An 18,834-nucleotide genomic window follows, 5' to 3' on the forward strand; every position below is an offset into this window, starting at 1 on the left:
CATTCCTAATCCAGATGGTGAGATGACTTTTGGTGAATATTACTCAGGGCTGTATGTTATCGCTCACTGCACAATCAGTCAGTTGTTTAGACTAGATTTGGCATTTTTACTTACTTATCAATTCCTTCCCAAGGACCTCAGACAGGCAGACATTGTTTGATAGTGCTGGTATTAAAAGTATCAATATTGAATGTAAGCTGTTCTGAGTAAAGCTGCCTTTAGTAATTGGCAGATGGTGATTTTGTCAAGGCCAGTAGTATTCAAATGGTGCTTCAGTTGTTTTGGGATTATATCCAAGGTGCCTATTACCACTGATACTGCATTTGCTTTCTTCAGAGTCATTCAATTTCTATTTATAGGTTTTTATATTTTTGTGACTTTCTCTGATTATCTCTCTCCTATTTTGCTGTCTCCAGTGACTGCCACATCCACAATGCAGGCTTTTTCTTGCTTATTGACAATTGTTAAACCTAGAGCTATGGTGTTAAACTCAATTTCATTGATGGCTGCATCAGCATTATGGTTACCCTCAAAGGGCCAATAGCCGGGTTGCTGTGACTAGGTGGGCATGGCTGTGGCCATCTTGATGCCGTTCTAGGCACAGCTGACTCAGGACAGCTGGGTTGGGATGGAACAAGTTGCAATGGCTAATTCAACTTGGGAACAATTCGATGTCTTGTAAACTGCTTATTTCCCCAAACTGCCAGCAGCCAAGCATATGCACGCATACCACATTCCAAGTTTGGGGGGTTTTACCCACAGAGGAACCTTATCCCCAAGTCCAGACATGATTGGCAGTTTGTAAGCTCAGATGTGGATAAAAGTCTCCAAGTTTGAAATGGGGTGTGTGTGTGCAGCTGCGCATGTGCACATGGCATGCCAAAGGAGACATTCTTCTCTCGATCCCAGACATTGTTACCATTTCCCTGCCCCGTGTTCCCTCATGGAGATGCTGGTGGCGAGCAAGGCGCTGACATACAACTTTGTGGCAGCCATCCGGGCTTGAATATGGTCAGCCTTAGAACTGCCTGCAGGACTGCCCTGGAGACAGTGAGGGGCCACCCCTGCCACCTCAGCCCTGTCTCCTGGATGCATGTGCAGGTGGTGAGCACGCAGGGCCTGGCATCCCTGGTGACCTTTTTGCTCCACTTCCCTTTCACCTAGGATACCAGCCTTTGTGTGCTCAACACCTCCAGTGTACACCCCCAGGGGGAGCACCCAGTCAGGCTGGGTTGGAGCCAAGGTGGCAGGGGCCGGCCCCTCGCTGTCTCCAGGGCAGGAGATGATGAATTTGGGACCCTTGATCTAAATGCTTATGACAAAGGCTTAAGGAATTGACTGTTGGTAGGTCTCTTTGCTCCTGCACTTTTTACCTGATAGATAATCATATCTGTGAGGAAGATTCTCAACCAAAGCCAAGTATCTGTCTTCCAAGACACACAAATTCTTGTAAATTCTGTAAATTGAAGGGAAGTAGATTAAAATATAAGATGTCTTTGAAGCAGTTCTTCCTGAGTTGTCAAGGAAAATGACATAAGTTTCATCAATTTAAATTTGATTATAAACATATTATATCTGCTTCTGATAATGTAAACAACTGCCTCAAGTTGCATTAGCTCCTTTGAAATATCAAAATATTTGATTTTTCATTAGATTCATAATCAAAAAGAGAACAGTTCCAATGAAACCAACAGCAATAGATTTATTTTGAAGTTCAGTGCATCATCAACCCAGTAAAAATGTAACAGTGTAGATGTTAATAATTATTAAAATAATTATTCATTTTTAATTTAAGATTTTCAGCAAGTCTCATTCGAGGAAAGATTAATGATGTCTCCTTCCCTGTCAAAAATCTAAGACCTAGATTCAACATAAAGAACTGGCAATTACAACAACTCTCTAAATATTTTTTTAATATTATAGTAAAGTACCTTTATCCAATGATTCCAATGAATGTAGAAGTTCCCAGCTCTCTCTAGCCAATCTAAAGCTCTCTTGTACTTCAACAGAATTTGGGAGATCTGTCGCATTTATTGTAATGAGCCTATTTTTGCCTTTCCCAGAAGGATCTTCATCATCAGAGCTCTACTCCAAAGACAAAACACAAAAATCCAAGCAGTAATCGACTAGATCAAACCAAACTATAAAGTCATGTATTTCCCCGAGAGAAAAATAACCCATAATAAATTTTTAAGTAATAACCAAAATTAATGATATGGATCTTCCTTTAGTTCCTTGCCACATATAAGTCCATCTTCAGATAAGCCATCCCTCAAAATTTTAACCAATACTATAAAATTGTGTCACTCTTGAATAAGATAACTCTCAAGATTTTTGTATATTTATTTTTCATAATTGGCTTACCCATCAGTAATCCCATAGGTTATTCATTTTTCATATTTTGATTAAAAAATGAGAGTCATCTTATCTGCAGATGGATTTACATACAAGTATATAGGGGATATACAGGTATGGTATTCCAATACATACTCACAGATATATCCATTCACAAATGAGTTGAACACATTTTATTTCTGGCACCTAAAATTCCTGGCTTATTTAAAAATACATACAGTAATTACCAACGGCCTTCCAGAAAAGCAATGTTTTAACTATTCTCCAGACTGCTGTTAACAGTTGGGATTATTTTTGCCTCTGAATAAGATTTTCTAAAGATGGGAAAACAGACACTGAGAATGTATCTTGAAAGTTTAAAATTTCTCTTCGACAAGTTTATTTTGTGTATCAATCTATATCAGTATTTTGGAAAGAAAACGTTCGGCAATGTTTCAAATGCTACAACCAATTGCAATATTTCTATAAAAAACAGGAGAGAAGATTACCATTGTTTTCTCTCTCCCTTCAGCAAGTTTCCGTTTCTTGTGAACATGTTTGCTACGTTCAATATCTGTATCACCAAAAACATTGGACACATCCTCGATGAGAATCAATGGAACCTGGTTTGAAGCAGTTGATCCTAGGTGTAAAATGAAAAAAAAATATTTCTATTTTTCCTGTTATTATTGGTTTATGTAATATATGCTTCTTATAACTATAAGTTAGTTATTAATACCACAAATGTTTATGATCAAAATGTAAGCAATGCTACATGTTTCTTTGATTAAATATTTAAAACATACTTAAAAGGCTCCATGTTAGGGAATGCTGCCACAGAAAAATTCCAAATCCCAGTTATTTCTAATAATAGCAGAGGGTAGTTTCTAAAGTTCTGGCACCAAATTTTTCCTGCTCTTATTTCAAAAGGTGAAAAGAACTATGAAAACTATGAAAACATGCACATAGATCACGTCCAAGGCTCACATAGGAAGAGAAGGTGGATTATGCTAATACATAGTGCAATTATCACTAGTTAGAACTGTTCAATAATTTCATGCCATAATTAGATTTTGAGTATAGTGTGAATGTAGTAAGTGTGGAAAATAGAATGTTATCTCAATGCAAAGGCTTCATTTCAAAATGCCAATAACACTATTAAGTTAGACTTCATACAAAAATAATTCTGGCAAACCTGCCCAAATGTATACAGGAAGGGCATCATTTCAACCCACCCTGAAAAAGAGAAGGCTGGATGCTGCTGATATATTGGAATGCGTTCTTGAAGAAGACCAGCATTGTGGAATACACTACTTGGGTCTTATACTTTGCATGAGCTTCATTATCATAATTACTTATGTATCTGCAGACATCTTTCATTTTCAGCAATATGTCACCAAAGCTTCTATGGATAAAAGAACATTCAGTTATACTGGAATTTATAAAATACAATAAAGTAAAACACATTCTAAAAATTAATTTAATGGAAAAATAGAAAACCCGTTTCTGAGTATTTTCCTTACTTTATCCCAAGAGCCTATTCTCAAGTTAAGTGTTCTTCTGAACAATACAAAATAAGGGAGGCTCATATATGCCAGCTAAAAGTAAGTACACGTAGTCCTTGAGATATGACAAGTCACTTAATAGCCATTCAAAGTTAAAATAGACACCCTCCTCCCACGTTACATACAACCCCATTTCAAATTTATGGTGGCTCCAGCACCCCAGCATTCATTTGCCTTTATAACCTACCATAGGAATGCTATAGCACCCCGATCTCTCTCTCCTCATCCCACTCTGAGAGGACCCCACAATGCATGGCCCTGCTTCCCATGTCACCAGAAGCAGTCCGTTTAACATTCTAACAATTTCTTATGGAAATGGCTGCGCTTTCAAAGCTTTCCGCTCCAAATCAGCTAGCCATTAAAAGACTGAAAACATCTCCTGCTTCTTGTTAACCTTTGTAAAGGCAGCAGCTTCAGAACTGGCTTCCTAAAGTCTTTCTACTGCTTAACCCCCTCCCTCTCCCAGAAACCCTCATTTCTTCAATAGAGAAAAGGAAAAAAAAAACTTGTTGGCAGTTCTCCCCTAGCCAATAGGTACTGAAACTAAATTCTTCACCTCTGCCCTCCAATTGCTATCCCTTTTAAAAACCTCATTTATTAAACTTACCACATGCCTGGAAAGACACTAACCTTGATGAGTGACTCCAGGCTGAAGAGTATAGAGAAAAGGAAGGAAGGAAGCAAAGAAAATCTTTCTATAGCTTGTTTGTAGTTGAGGTACTGAAGAAAAAGTTCAGGTCTAAAGAAAAAGAGGCAGTTTGTTTGGAAAGCTTTTTGCTGCCCACATGGCTGTCTTTAGGATACAGTTTCTGCCATGTTCTTTGATGCACACTTGGGCTGTAATTGCTTTTGCTTTTGGACTGAACTTTTTCTTCAGCTCAAGGTGGGGGGGATTAAGCAAGGGAAAGGTTAAAGGGTGTTCATCCTGAAACTCTCATCTTGCAGCAGCTGACTTCTTCAAAGGCTAGCAAGAGCCAAGAAAAGATTGCAGTCTCTCCACAGCCAGCTGATCAGGGCAGAGGCCCAGCTTACATGCACAACTTCATCAGCCAGATTCTGTAATGGTCGTAAGTGTAAAAAATGGTTGTGAGTCACTTTTTTTCAGTGCCATTGTAACTTTGAAGTGTCACTAAATGTATTGTTTTAAGTCGAGGACTACTTGACTTTCAATATAGATAGCCCTTCTTTAGAAAACATACTTGGGACTGGCAATTCCATCACTAAGTGAAACTATCACTAGATGGGAAATCATGTGACTGTTTTCCTTCTCAAAAAAAATATGTCACTGAGAAACACTGCAAAGTTGAAAAAATGGGCTATTATTTTTATATACAAGTAATCCTCAATTTATGTCTACAATTGAGTCCAAAATTTCTGTTGCTAATTGAGAATGTTAAGTAAATTTTACTCTATTTCATGACTTTTCTTGCCATAAAGGTAAAGGTAAAGGTTCCCCCCGCACATACGTGCTAGTCGTTGCTGACTCTAGGGGGCGGTACTCATGTCCGTTTCAAAGCTGAAGAGCCAGCGCTGTCCGAAGACGTCTCCGTGGTCATGTGGCCGGCATGACTCAACACCAAAGGAGCACGGAACGCTGTTACCTTCCCACCAAAGGTGGTCCCTATTTTTTCTACTTGCATTTTTACGTGCTTTCGAAACTGCTAGGTTGGCAGAAGCTGGGACAAGTAACGGGAGCTCACCCCGTTACACGGCAGCACTAGGGATTTGAACCGCCGAGCTGCAGACCTTTCAATCGACAAGCTCAACGTTTTAGCCTCTGAGCCATCGCGTCCCTGTAGCCACCACGTTCCTGTTAGTTCTTAATAATTACTGGAATTATTAAATTAGTAATATAATTGTTAAATGAATCTGGGTTTCCCATTGACTTTCCTTGTAAAAACAGAATTGGAGATCACATTACAGCAACATAAACACAAATAAATGTCTAAATTTTGATCACATGATCAAGGGGAGGCTGCCATGGTCCTAAGTGTGAAAAACAGTCCTAAGTCATTTTTTTCAGTGCTGTTGTAACTTAGAATGTTCACTAAATAAAATGTTATAAGTCAAGGACCAATTGTATTGTTCTGCCAAGAAGAATCAGGCCAAAGTTCATCAAATAGTTAATTAGATATATTTTAAGAAATTAACAATTTATCAAACCTTCTTGCCACATCCATCTGCCATTCACATCTCACACCTACTACGGACAGTATTTTGAATATTCTTTCCCAAGGATCTGTAATCTGGCATGATTTCTCAGTCAGACCTTCAATAATATATTTCTGAGCATTTCGTTTATTAGGGGACACAAGATCAGATGTGTCCTGTGTTCCTAGAAATGAATAAAATCAATTAATTAATGATTAAAAATTAGCCCAACACCAAAAACAACTTTTAGTTCTTATTCCAGCAATGTATATTTATATGAAATACTAATGATGTGCTCCAATGTTTGTTAAGACCAAATGATTGCCCATATTTTAAAAATGATTGTTTTTATATTTTGGTTTCATTTGATTGTCATAGGCCACCCAGAGTAATTTATGGTAAGAAGGGCAGCTATATAGATTTGATAAATAAATAAATAAATCCAAGACAAACATAGGGGGGGACCCACTAAATTCTATAAACATTTTTATCTTTAATCCTTGAAATCAATAAAGATTTGTTTTCTTTATGTGCATTCTTAATTGTGATTTTCATTAATTTACTTCTGTTATTCTTTGTGCCCCTAAGAAATCTGTTCTTAAAGGCATAGTGTTTTTTTCTGTCAATCATCATTTGAATTATCCATTATAAAACCCCTTACTGTATAGACAAAACAATGTACATATTACAATTAGCAACAGCAATAGCACTTAAAGCTTATATATTGTTCACAGTGCTTTAGAGCCCTCTCTAAGCTGTTTACAGAGTCAGCATATTGCCCTCAATAATCTGGGTCCTCAATTTCATCTCTTTATTTTCTCAATTCCTTTTCCTTTCCTTTACTATCTTCTCTGTTACGTTTAACTTACCATCCTCTTGAAGCAGAAATTCAATTCTTTATACATATACAGAGTAATAAAAATCTAGAGATTTTAGACCAATTTTGTTCTGAAAGTATCTCAAAAAACATCTAGATTTTTTACATTACTTGGTTATATTTTGCTTTTAGACAACAGTGATAGTTTTTCAAAAGAATGCAGATGTTCTGATTGCATCGTAATTGTAGTTTCTAGTTTTAATACTAGAAACTAAATTATAAGAGGGGGCAGGAAGGAGAAATTAAAAGATTTAAAAATTTAAAAATTAAAAAGAACTTTTTCCCTTATGCCATCTATCTTGTATACATTCGAACTAGACTGTGATGTTTCTCTGCATCATATATATATATGGGTATATGCATAATGGTTCTTTTGAGAGCTGAATGCAATGGAATTTCATTTTAATGTTTGCTAATTAATGGACATTTAAAATGACAATATTCTATTATATTTCTATTTTATGACGACTCCCACTGTGTAGAACATCCCCATGGAGACAAGACTGAACCCCACTTTGAAACTCTTTCACAAGACCCTGAAAATCTGGTTTTGCCAACAGGCCTGGGGACCCCAGTGGGATGGAGCCTATCAAGTGGCTTATTTGATTGATGTTGTTGCCAGAGGACTGGGGTTTATTACTTTTCATTGTTTTTATACTGAGTTTTAATATTCATTAAGTCGCTCAGACTCATCAAGATTGGGTTGGGCAGCAATATAAATTTTCTTAAAATAAAAAATAAAGTGTATTTATCTGGAATGAGTTGCCTCCAGGGCTTCGCCAACTCCCCGACCTCCGGACCTTCCGCCACGAGCTGAAGACTCTTTTATTCCATCGAGCAGGGCTAGCCTAAAAATGCTGTTTTAATGGGGTTTTATATTGCTATTGTTTAGTTTTTAGATAATTCGGCCATAAGTTATATTAATTTTATCTTGTTTTTAACTTGTTGGATATTGTGTTTTTAAATTGGCTGTTAACCGCCCTGAGTCCTTTGGGAGACAGGCGGGATACAAATATGATAGATAGATAGATAGATAGATAGATAGATAGATAGATAGATAGATAGATAGAGTAAATAATAAATAAATAAATATAAAAGAACCCCATGATAAATCAGTTCCCAAATTTACATTCTCCCTTACCAGAAGGGAGGATCACACAACATGGAAGTTAAGGTTAAAATTAATGTAATGTTATTACAAAATACTTGTCCAGTGTTATTTTTGTTTGTAAGCTGAACAGGTCTTGGATTTGGATGGCAATTGTGCAGGAAATATCAGGACTATGGAAAAAAGAAAAAGCAACTAGGAAGAAGATAATATAAATCATTTTCACTGTTGCCATGAATCACCAGAAAGAGAATTTAACTTGAAATTCAGATGCTATAGAATGCTAGATATTATCTTAGCCTGCTGTGGAAACAATATCATCACATAATCCACAATATAGTTTGTTTCTTTGAGAGTGACATATAGATAGTCCTTGGTTAAGAACAATTCATTCAGTGACTCTTAAAATTATGGTGGTACTAAACAAATGGTACTTGCCACCAGTCCTGAAGTTACAGCCATTGCAGCCACCATACCCAGTCATGTGATCAAAATTTGGGATCTGGTAGCCTAACTGAACTTAGAACTGCAGGGAACCCACTTTTATTTGCCCCACCCAATCTTTGCCCTTTTGGTCATCCTGCACAGCAACACATGCCGGTAAATGTCCAAGTTCTTGAGTAGTCTCAGCCAGCTGCCACTGCTCTCAGGCATCTACCTCAATCCAAGTGCTGTTACTGCTGCTAGCCACTCCATTGCCACAGTGCAAAGGCCCCTCTGCCCCAACCATCTTGTGCTCTATCAGTCTTTTTTAGAATTATGTAAACATGGTAATACTGCTTCATTAAAGATTTTAAGATTCTTGAATAATATTCATATGCTGTTTGAACCAAGCCACTGTTTTGATATATATTAATTTCTCTACTTTTCCATTTCTACTTTATTAGTGCATTTTGATCTAGTGTTTTTACCTGGATATTGGTTTTCTGTTGGTGATGATCTAGTCACATAATTAATATAAAATTCTGCAGCTTTATTCAGATACTTGTATAGCAGAGTGGAAGGAAGTCGTACATCAGGGTTGTTAATTATTAAGGGTAGAACATCACAAACTAAAAATGATAATGAAATCAAATTAAATTTGTCAGTTTCCTGCATCATGTCATTATTTAACAAAGTGATATCTATATTCCTTAAGCAAGGTATCTGCAATCCTTTTAAAATAAAGTCCTACTAACAATAGCTAAAACTAATAGTTTATTTAAATTAAGCAACAAAAAGACACTCTTTCTCTTTTAGGAAGAAGAAAATGATTTTTCAGATGTTCTCCTTCTGAAATGTTCATCTGTGTTTGAAATTAGCCATCTGTGTTCATCTGTGTTTGAAATTGCCTTATACACTGTAAGCCGCCCTGAGTCTTCGGAGAAGGGCGGGGTATAAATGTAAACAAAAAAAAAATAAAATCCAGAATCATTGAGATTAGACTGGTTTACAACATCAATAAATCAATCAACTGCATTTTTATCATTATTGATAGTCCTAAACTTACAACGGGCAATTGAGACTGGAATTTCTGTTGCTAATTAATGAGGTCATATAGCAAAATCACATTGCTTAGCAACAGCAATCTCCATGATCCCAATATTATATATCATTATATTTATAATAACCAAATCCCATGATCATTAGGTGAGGCTACTGGCTTCCCACAACCAAAGTTAGTGAGGAAGCCAGAAGGAAATTGCAACTCCCAGGCCTGCAGACGGATGAGGGAAGGAGGGAAAGATTGGGCAGGAATGGGTTGAGGAGGGCCCACAAGAGTACAAGGGAGAATCAAGAAGGTGTGTAAGGATGTATGAGAAGCATGGTACAGAGTAGGAAGAGTGTGAACAGATGTGTGAAAGCGCAGGTCAGAGACAGTGTGCAAGAGGCATAATCCAGGTGAGAAAGGGTATGACTGGTCGTGAGAAGTGCAGCATGAGGATACATGAGGGTACAAAGGAGTGCACAAGAGGCACAGCATGGGTTAGGGAGAGTATGCAAGAGGCATGGCACAAGTCAGATGTGAGGGGATGAGTGAGAGCACAGAAGGGCTAAGGAGGATGTGCAAGTATTTATTTATTTATTTATTTATTTTATTTATTTTTCAAATTTATATACCGCCCTATCTCCCTAAGGACTCAGGGCGGTTCACAGGCAGTTAAAATACATATAAATACAAATTAAAAACAACAATTAAAAAAGTGATGAAGATTTACTCCAACGATTTGTGACCTTTCTTGCTGGCTTCCCCACTGATTTTCTGTAAGTGCAGATGGGTTATCAAACTTTCAGAGCACAATCATGTGACCATGGGAATGCTGGGACAGCCAGAACGCCAATGACCAGTTGTAACCACCATTTGTTCAGGACTGTCATAACTTCAGTTGCTGAATAAATGTTATAAATTAAGGACTACCTGTATAATTTTATTCAACGTGGGTTTTTTTTACTACAAATGTCAGGATCATTATTCCCTGTTCCCAAAGAGCTCATAATACAAAAAAGAATAGAAGAGCTTCAAATATAAAGAGTAAATTAAAGTGCCATTATTCCCCATTTCCCAAGTTGTTCTAAATATTTAAATAATATTCACCATGCCTATTTTACTTTTCATTCCAACTTCACTGACAGTTGACAAACCAAAGGAAAAAGATGACATAAATGAATGTTAATTTATTCATACAACTCATATTCAAGCATATATTTTAAAGATTTTACAACTATGATTATCACAACCTTCAATGTATAAAACAAAATTTTTGGAACAAAATTATATTCTTACCAAATAATTTTCTAAAGCAATTAACAGGTGATTCTTGATCTTCAATATTTTCTGCTTCTAACAATGTTTCCCCAAGGCCCACCTTTGCAAAAAGAAAATCAAATTTGTTTCTTCTTCCTTATACATGTTTTTCAGATTGTTTGTAACATATTGCATAAATAAAGCTGACAATTCTTTCCTTAATACTTCAAAACCTACAGCTATTTAACATGCTATGGCCAGCACAATCAAAAATACAGGTAGTCCTCAATTATGACCACAATTGGGACCAAAATTTTGGTTGCTAAGAAAGGCAATTATTAAATGAGTTATGCCTAATTTTATGAGCTTTTTTGCATGGTTATTAAATGAATCACTTTAGTTGTTAAGTGAATCATGTGGTCCCTAAGCGAATCCAGCTTCGCCTATTGACTCTGCTTGTTTGAAATTATTCAGGAAGATCGCAAATAATGATCACATGGCTCCAGACTACTGCAATCATCACAAATACATGCCAGTTGCCAAGGTCTTGGATATCAATCACGAGACGTTGGAGATGCTGCAATGATTGTCACTTTTTTCTGTGCTGTTGTAACTTTAAATAGTTGTAAGTCAAGGATTACCTGTATCTGTATAAACAAGTTGAGGACTTGTTATTTTCAAAGTAAAAAGGAAGGAATATGCACACAAAACTACATTATCATCTCAATTAAGCTTTTGGACACTAACATTTTATTAGGAAATAGGCCAAACTTCATGCTCCCAATATTGGTTATTGCTGCTAGAAATTGCCTTTATTTCTATCCTATCTATCTGTACTTTCATCTACCAAGTTGATTCTAAATACATCCATTTGTTTTGTGAAGCTTTATAATATTTTAAAGAAATAATATGCAAGTGTTTAGCATACAGTCTTCACCCACTTACCCCATGCTGAACCACAGTCTCAGGAAAACGCCGTAAAAGCAAAAGTAACATTTCTGCCCGTTCTAAAGTATTGAAGCACTGGTCTGTAGCTTTTAATAACATTTCACATTGAACTCGGCCAGGAAGAGTTTCAAACAAACCTAAAAGGAGCGCAATATTGAATTTATGTTTTTAAAAGATAGGATACAGGTAAAAATTGGAAACTAAAAATAAGGTGTAAAGATAGGAGAAAAAGACATAAAAATCTAAGGAAGAGCTTAGACACATTAGCTCAAGTATTTTGTCCAAAGAGAAATATTTTTCTAGATTTATAGCTGTCCATCTTGCAGAAAAATGGCACACAATAAAAATTGTAAAATTAAAATATTAAAACAAATAAAACTTTAAAATATATCAGCAACATTATAGAACAAGTTAGTAGAAAAAATATGTTAAAAACAATGCAACCATCTCATTAGATCACAATTCTGAGCAGGGAAGCTGCTGTCACGGCACTCCCCCTCGCTTCCCTGAGTGCAAAGCCGAGGCCTTGAATGGCCCAACTAAAATTGTGCTCGCTGGTGAATGTTGGCGCAGGGACCACGGCTGCAGTGCTGCTTCAACCAGCCAGCCCAAGCCAGGTGATGCTGAATACAGGACATTGAGCAGCTGAGCAGGGAAGCCGCTGTCACTCCACCTCCCCTCACTTCCCCGAGTGCAGAGCTGAGGCCGTGTGCTTCCTCACCAGGCTGGCTACTGGCAAAGAGCCACACAGCCGATAGCTGCACAATACCCTGCGCTTAGCATTGCCCAGCTGCCGGTGGGAATGGAGCAGCCAGCCGAACTTGGGCTTGGGCGGGCTGGCTGGCGCAGTGCTGCAGCCGAGGCCCCCGTGCCAACATTCATTAGGTGATGCTGCGCGTGGGGAATTGAGTGGCTGTTGGCCGCGTGGCTCCTTGCCAGTGGCCAGCCCGATAAGGAAGCATACGGCCTTAGCTTTGCGCTCAGGGAAGTGGCATGACAGCAGCTTCCCTGCTCAGCCCCGACAAGCGATGCATCCATGGTGCAGCCTCTCAAGAGAAAGAGAAGATTGCCACTTTCAAGCAGACAAGCAGAGATAGCAAGTAGTATGCTGTGTTGTGGGAAAAATGAGAGGCCCTGTTGTCCCGCAGACCGTGCCGCTGCTTAAGAGGGGGGCGAGGAGAACGGCGAGACTCAGGAAGTAGGTCAGGTGGAGTTGGCTGACTCAGGGCTGCTCAGAACCCGCCCCTGCCACTGCCAGAAGATTGAGTGCCTTGACCCTTAGATCACTCCCTCCCTCCCTCACACACATAAAACAGAGGTTGGTGAACTCTCTTGCTTGCTCGCTCTCCGAGCGCCCCATGCACAGCCCATTTGAGGAAAGGGCATGCACAGCTGGGCACGTTTGGCTGGAGGAGGCGGCCCAGGTGGAAGGCAGCTTTTTTTGCAGCATCCCCCTCCCCGGTTCGCTTGGGCAGTCAAACGAGGGAAACTGAAAGTGTTGGGGGCTTCAGAAGGGCAGAATGTGCTTCAGAATGTGCAGCTCCTGGCTCTAACAGTGAGTGACGTGAGTGACATCAAGTTGTCTACTCCCACCCAGTCACATAACCAAGCCACGCACAGAACTGGTAGCGAACATTTTTAGATTTCACCACTTAAGTCTAGAAGAAATTTATACCTTTTAAAAACTCTGTTTGCTTATCCTGTGAATCATTACGAAGTGCTGATGTGATAATACTAATCTCCCGCCATACTACTGGCTGTTCTGGAAAATTTACAAACCTGAAATAAAAAATAGGGGAGAAGAGAAATTTCTACTTGAAATCACTAAGAACAGCCGAAATTTTGTTATGAAAAACATGCTATTAAAGTGAAAAGGTTTTGCCAAACTGGTCATATTAACAGCAGTACAAGTTATACTATGGAACAGCAAAAAAAAATTAGCAAATCAAAGGATCAATGCTCAAAAACCAACAAGTTAAAAAAAAGGACAATATGAACATTCATTGGTTAAGGATAAAAAAGGGGAAAGTTAGAAACCAAATAGCTTATTTTTTTAATACTGAAGACATCAGTAGTAAAAGTACTAAACTTAAGATAAAAACCTTAGCAAATAACATTTTGAGGAAGGTGGGCAGTTCAGAAATGTGAAATATAAATAAATAATAAATAAATTTAATATAATATTTATGTTTTATAATAATATATAAAACGATATTAATTAAAAGAAAATAATCAGGAAAATACACAAAGTTTTTATATAAAAGTACCTATAGAATGTTATATTCATCATTTAAACAGTTTCTCCTAAGAAATTTTGTGCTTGAGGTATATAATTTCAGCTTACTCTCATAAAATAGAATAAAACATTTCTTTGCTAGCAAAAACTTTTTGCACTGAAAAATCGTAATAATAAAGCTGAGATGTGTGAAGTTTTTTATTTTTCTATAAAAGCTCAAAGAGGTCAGCCCAGAAGCTTCTATGACTGCTAAAAGGGTTCTAAGTAACTATTCAGTATTCCCTCACTTAACACTGTTCTTCTATCTTTAAAGCTTGAAATTCCATTTAGCCACAACTATTCTATTACCTATTTTTTCAGAGCCATCTAAGCATCAAAATATGTTAACAAATTCCATACATTAATTATAACTATGAGAGAAATGTTTTTATCTATTCTGAATTTATTGTTCATAGATATCATTAGGTGACAAATTCTATCCATGTTATATATATGTTAAGTATTTTCTCCCCAAGATATCAGTATTTGGATCCAAAGCAGGAAATGTACTTTCGACCCAATGTGGGTGCACCTGTTATACCCATCAAAGATAGCTAAAAGAAAACTTGCCAGATTCTGGGGGCTACTGAGTGGTTCTAGGAAAATGCACATTTTATTGGTATTGCATGGGTGCTATGAGAAACATGGATAAAGCAAGATTTCCAACAGGTACAAGCATGCACATGCTGAATCCAACGCACTTTTCCCACTTTGAATCTATCTGCACATCTTTCATTTCCATACCACCATAAACCTAGATGTCTTTCTTCAAAAATAAATCTTTCATGATCTTGATTGTCCATTTTATCAGATTAATTTATTACAGGTAGTCTTCATTTAATGTCAATTCATTCAGTGACCATTTGACACTGAAATATTGGACTTATAACTGGTCCTTGAACTTACAACCAATGCAACCCTGTGGTCACATAATAAAAATTCATGCTAGCCCATATTTATAATCGTTTTCCCCCGCCACTGACCTGCATCATCTTTGCTTGCCTCCCCTCTGGCTTGGTGGCTTTTTCGTTTCTGGCTATCCATGCATCCTCCCACAGTCTCTTTATGCCATGTTGCCTCCCCAATTGTAAAATGGGGTAAAACTCACTTAACAAATGTTTCATTTAGCAACATAAATGTTGAGTTCAATTGTGGTCATGCATCAAGTACAACATGTACAATAAAAAGCAACTGCAGATAAAGCTATTCTCATACTGATTTAAATTTCAGAGAGGAGGACTTGGTCATCTGCAGGGAATAGAATGTATCATATCTTATTATAAAATAGGCCAATTACAAATGAAATAGCTTATCCCATCCATTCAATCCTTATTTGGGTAAAATCCAGTAAAATATGTCTTACATGTCATATAACAATCTGCCTGCTGATGCTGTTCGTTCTGCATTCTTCTCAATGGAGTACATCTCATACTAGAAAACAAGAGGAGTGTGAAGAGACAAAAACATTCCTACACTGAGCATCTTTGTATTGCAAACTTTTCTACCTTACCATAACTAAAATGAGAAAAAAATGAAGAACAGAACCATGAATACTAATAGAGCCATCAGTTCCATCATATTAAAATTATGGTATTCTACAAGTTTCACTGTTCATGTCCCCAAAGTTTCTCAATTACTATGAATTGGGTCTAACCCAACTGTTTTATGAGATTACTGAAAAACATTAACTGAATAAAATAGGGTGGTCGAAGGTTGATGCTTGCAAATTTTATAATGAAAGCCTACTTCCTTTATATTATAATATTTTTCCAGAAGGACTTCTTTCAAAATAAGTTTATGAAAGGCAATCCCTTTTTCACCACATTCTTTATGTATTAAATTCAGATCATGGCTGTAAACATTTTATATCATTCTTGATCCCCTAATTTAGGTTTAAATAGTATTAGATGTCAGGAGGAATTATGTGTAGGCACTCTTCTGGAACTTTAATCCCTTTCTAGCAAAGATCACAATCATCAGCTCTTGTTTAGACCACAATCCAAAAGGGTTTAACCTCTTTTCATTCAATTTTTTTTAAAACCTATTCTCCCTGAGGGAACAGATTTCAACAGGAAAGTGACATCAAAACAATCTAACAAAGAGGACTTCTCTGTTATTGAAAAGGAATGCAGGCCATTCCTTTATTAGTGAGTCCCAGTGTACAACAGGTTAGAGCAGAATTGTACAGATTTTAAAGGTTCTTCTCCCTAGCTAACTTTAAACACTATTCAGCAGGCATTATCTCAGTGTGGCTGGTGTTTTGGGAAAATGAAAAAAAGGGAAGAGAGAGGATAGGGATAGGGATAGGATAGAATTCTTTGTTGGCTTAACTCAAGAGTTTAAAATCCTTTGGTAGATCCTGCTTGATTCAATGACTCCCTCCCTACTTGGCAATTCATTGCATATTTTTGAGCCAATTACTATCTCGCAAAATTCTCACAGAATTTTGTGGAATAGAGAAGAGGAAGTATACACTGCCCTGAATTCTTTGCAACATAGATAAACTAAAAAAAGAAAGAAAGAAACAAATTAATAGAATAGAATAGTGTTTTTTTTATTGGCCAAGTGTGATTGGACACACAAGGAATTTGTCTTGGTGCATATGCTCTCAGTGTACATAAAAGAAAAGATACATTAGTCAAGAATCATAAGGTACAACACTTGATGATAGTCATAGGGAACAAATAAGCAATCAAATCATATTAGGAAACAGTCGATATAAATCTTAAGGATACCAGCAACAAGGTTACAGCCATACAGTCATAAGTAGGAGGAGATGGGTGATAGGAACGATGAGAAGAGGAGATACATTGGTCCATGCAAAGTATAAGAAAAGAGACAAAATATTAAAAGGTCTTTAGGTTGACTAAATTTTCCAATTTATATTTTAATAATAATAAAAATGAATTATTTTACAAGAGTTTAAAACCTATCTTCAACGTCTTCTAATCCTGCACTACGGAAGAAAAGGGGAGGGGACACTAGTTGTTTTTCCTAGTTCAGGGAGCACGAATATTTAAATAATGAAAGCAATAATCTGACAATCCGTTTCCCCACAAAGATTCAATTCTGCAGCGGTGTATGAACTGCTTTTATTTCTATGTAAAGCAGAGGAAAAATAACGAATAATACAAATAATACGATCTTGGATTTCTCTACTCAAGTTTTTTAAAAAGGACAAAGTTTTTATAACGTCCAAGGTTATCCCTTCGCACAAGGAAAAGGGCCTCTTGTCAAAGGCAACCAACATGCTGCCTCCAAATGCGAAGGATAAAGTTCTCTGGAAAGCGGCAGGTCAGAGGCGGTAGAGATCGGCTGAAGCGAAGCACCGGAAAGCACGTAAAAAGGCGGCATTCCGAATACCAAACTCACAACCAACCAACCTGGATGTTGAAGTCGGCAGGATAGAGGCTCCGCGCGGTGATAAGCCAAGCCTTGGCGGCCCACAGGTCTCCTTGGACGAGTTCCCGGGCTCGCTTTACCAAAAACTCACAATCGCCCAGCGCCGACATCTTGCAGGCCTTTCAAACTGTGCGCATGCGTACATACGGCCCAGTGAAAATCGAGCCTATTACTTCCCAGAACGAATGAAGTCGAAGAACAATTCTGCGCATGCTCAATATCTGAAGTTACGCGGTCTTTTTCTATGGACGGAGTGAATGTTATTTGGTTTGAAAATTGGATTTCCGTATCATGACCCTTTGAGGTTACTGTACAAATCACTCTGCAATATATTTCTCAGGCGGAGTGATACTGTTCACTGCTGGTAGCTCTGAAGGTATTCCCTGGATTTTTGTAGCTAAATTGTGACCTCTCCCTGAAGCACCATGCGCTTGGTTAAACTGTATATGAAGTTTTCGAGGGACTTTTAAAAAGTAAAATATTTATTAAATTAAGGAAAGATTTAGAGTTGACTTTGTGCATTTTCCATTAGTTTTTGGCAACACAAGATAATCTGCTGTCTAATCATAGCTACATTGACGTAAAGAGTAAACCTTTTTACTCTTAATGTACTCATTTGCTACTTACAACGTGTTTCCAAAACTCGACCATAATTGTAAAGTAAACGCATTTCGTACTATTTGTGGTCATACTATGTAACAATTTGCAGGCAATTTATGCGTTTTAAATGCGGTAAGTATATTCGGTCAGAGTATCTAACTTGCTTCAGAGAAAATAAGACCATTAGCAAGACTAGTGATATTTTCTTCCGTTCATTTGTGATAGAGTATAATCCAAAACAGGATTGAGATTGCCTGTGAAGATCTAGTATAGGGCTTCATGAACTGGGGTGGAAAAAATATTCTTACTAATAATTGAAATGTAACTTTTCATTCAATAATGATATAGACGGTGAAATAATGTATGACCTTTAGACTCCAAATGTTTGTTGACCCTAATCTCACTAGCTAGAATTATCTGATACTAAAAAGAATTATCTGGTACTAAAAAGTATCTTATACTAAAACTCATTAGTCTAATGAGTTGATGTTTATATAATCACTATATTATATACTTGTAATTTTAAACTTTTTAAAATTGTGTTTCAATTTTCTATTTCAATTTGTAATACAATCCAAATTTAATTTTATTTATGCATCTTTTTTCATTCCATTTTATATTAACTAAATACAAAACAATAAAAACACAACACACAATTATAAAAGAAGACAAATATGCTAAAGGAGAGACAAAAAGGACATATATTCACAAACGTACCGTTTCCCCCAAAATAAGACATCCCCTGATAATAAGCCCAATTGGGTTTTTGAGCATGGCAATAAGGCCAAGCACTTATTTCAGGGTTCAAAAAAATATAAGGATCTTATTTTGGGGAAAACAGGGTATATA

The 18,834-nt window shown here is 37.1% G+C and overlaps 1 protein-coding gene across 6 annotated transcripts in view; it reads right to left on the reverse strand.

The window, feature by feature from the left end:
• The window catches only part of INTS10 (integrator complex subunit 10), a 39,638-nt gene extending 22,099 nt beyond the window's left edge, over positions 1 to 17,539 (reverse strand). For 2 of the 6 annotated variants that reach the window (XR_009154851.1, XR_009154850.1), the window contains exons 1-11: positions 17,367 to 17,536; positions 15,347 to 15,414; positions 13,384 to 13,487; positions 11,706 to 11,845; positions 10,800 to 10,881; positions 8,947 to 9,087; positions 6,063 to 6,234; positions 3,570 to 3,739; positions 2,844 to 2,977; positions 1,932 to 2,085; positions 1,374 to 1,456 (exon numbers count right to left, since the gene is read on the reverse strand). Coding sequence is in view for 4 of the 6 variants with exons in the window: in XM_058180451.1 (XP_058036434.1) it covers positions 1,374 to 1,456; positions 1,932 to 2,085; positions 2,844 to 2,977; positions 3,570 to 3,739; positions 6,063 to 6,234; positions 8,947 to 9,087; positions 10,800 to 10,881; positions 11,706 to 11,845; positions 13,384 to 13,487; positions 15,347 to 15,414; positions 17,367 to 17,495 (1,377 nt within the window). In the remaining 2 variants the exon portion in view is untranslated. Of the gene's footprint in view, positions 1 to 1,373; positions 1,457 to 1,931; positions 2,086 to 2,843; positions 2,978 to 3,569; positions 3,740 to 6,062; positions 6,235 to 8,946; positions 9,088 to 10,799; positions 10,882 to 11,705; positions 11,846 to 13,383; positions 13,488 to 15,346; positions 15,415 to 16,916; positions 16,940 to 17,366 lie in introns of all 6 variants that reach the window. The other 4 variants (XM_058180453.1, XM_058180451.1, XM_058180450.1 and 1 more) reach the window with 4 other exon arrangements.
• Between the last annotated feature and the right edge of the window lie 1,295 nt (positions 17,540 to 18,834).

This window comes from Ahaetulla prasina, chromosome 4, assembly GCF_028640845.1.
Source record: "Ahaetulla prasina isolate Xishuangbanna chromosome 4, ASM2864084v1, whole genome shotgun sequence".
Classification (NCBI taxonomy): domain Eukaryota; kingdom Metazoa; phylum Chordata; class Lepidosauria; order Squamata; family Colubridae; genus Ahaetulla; species Ahaetulla prasina.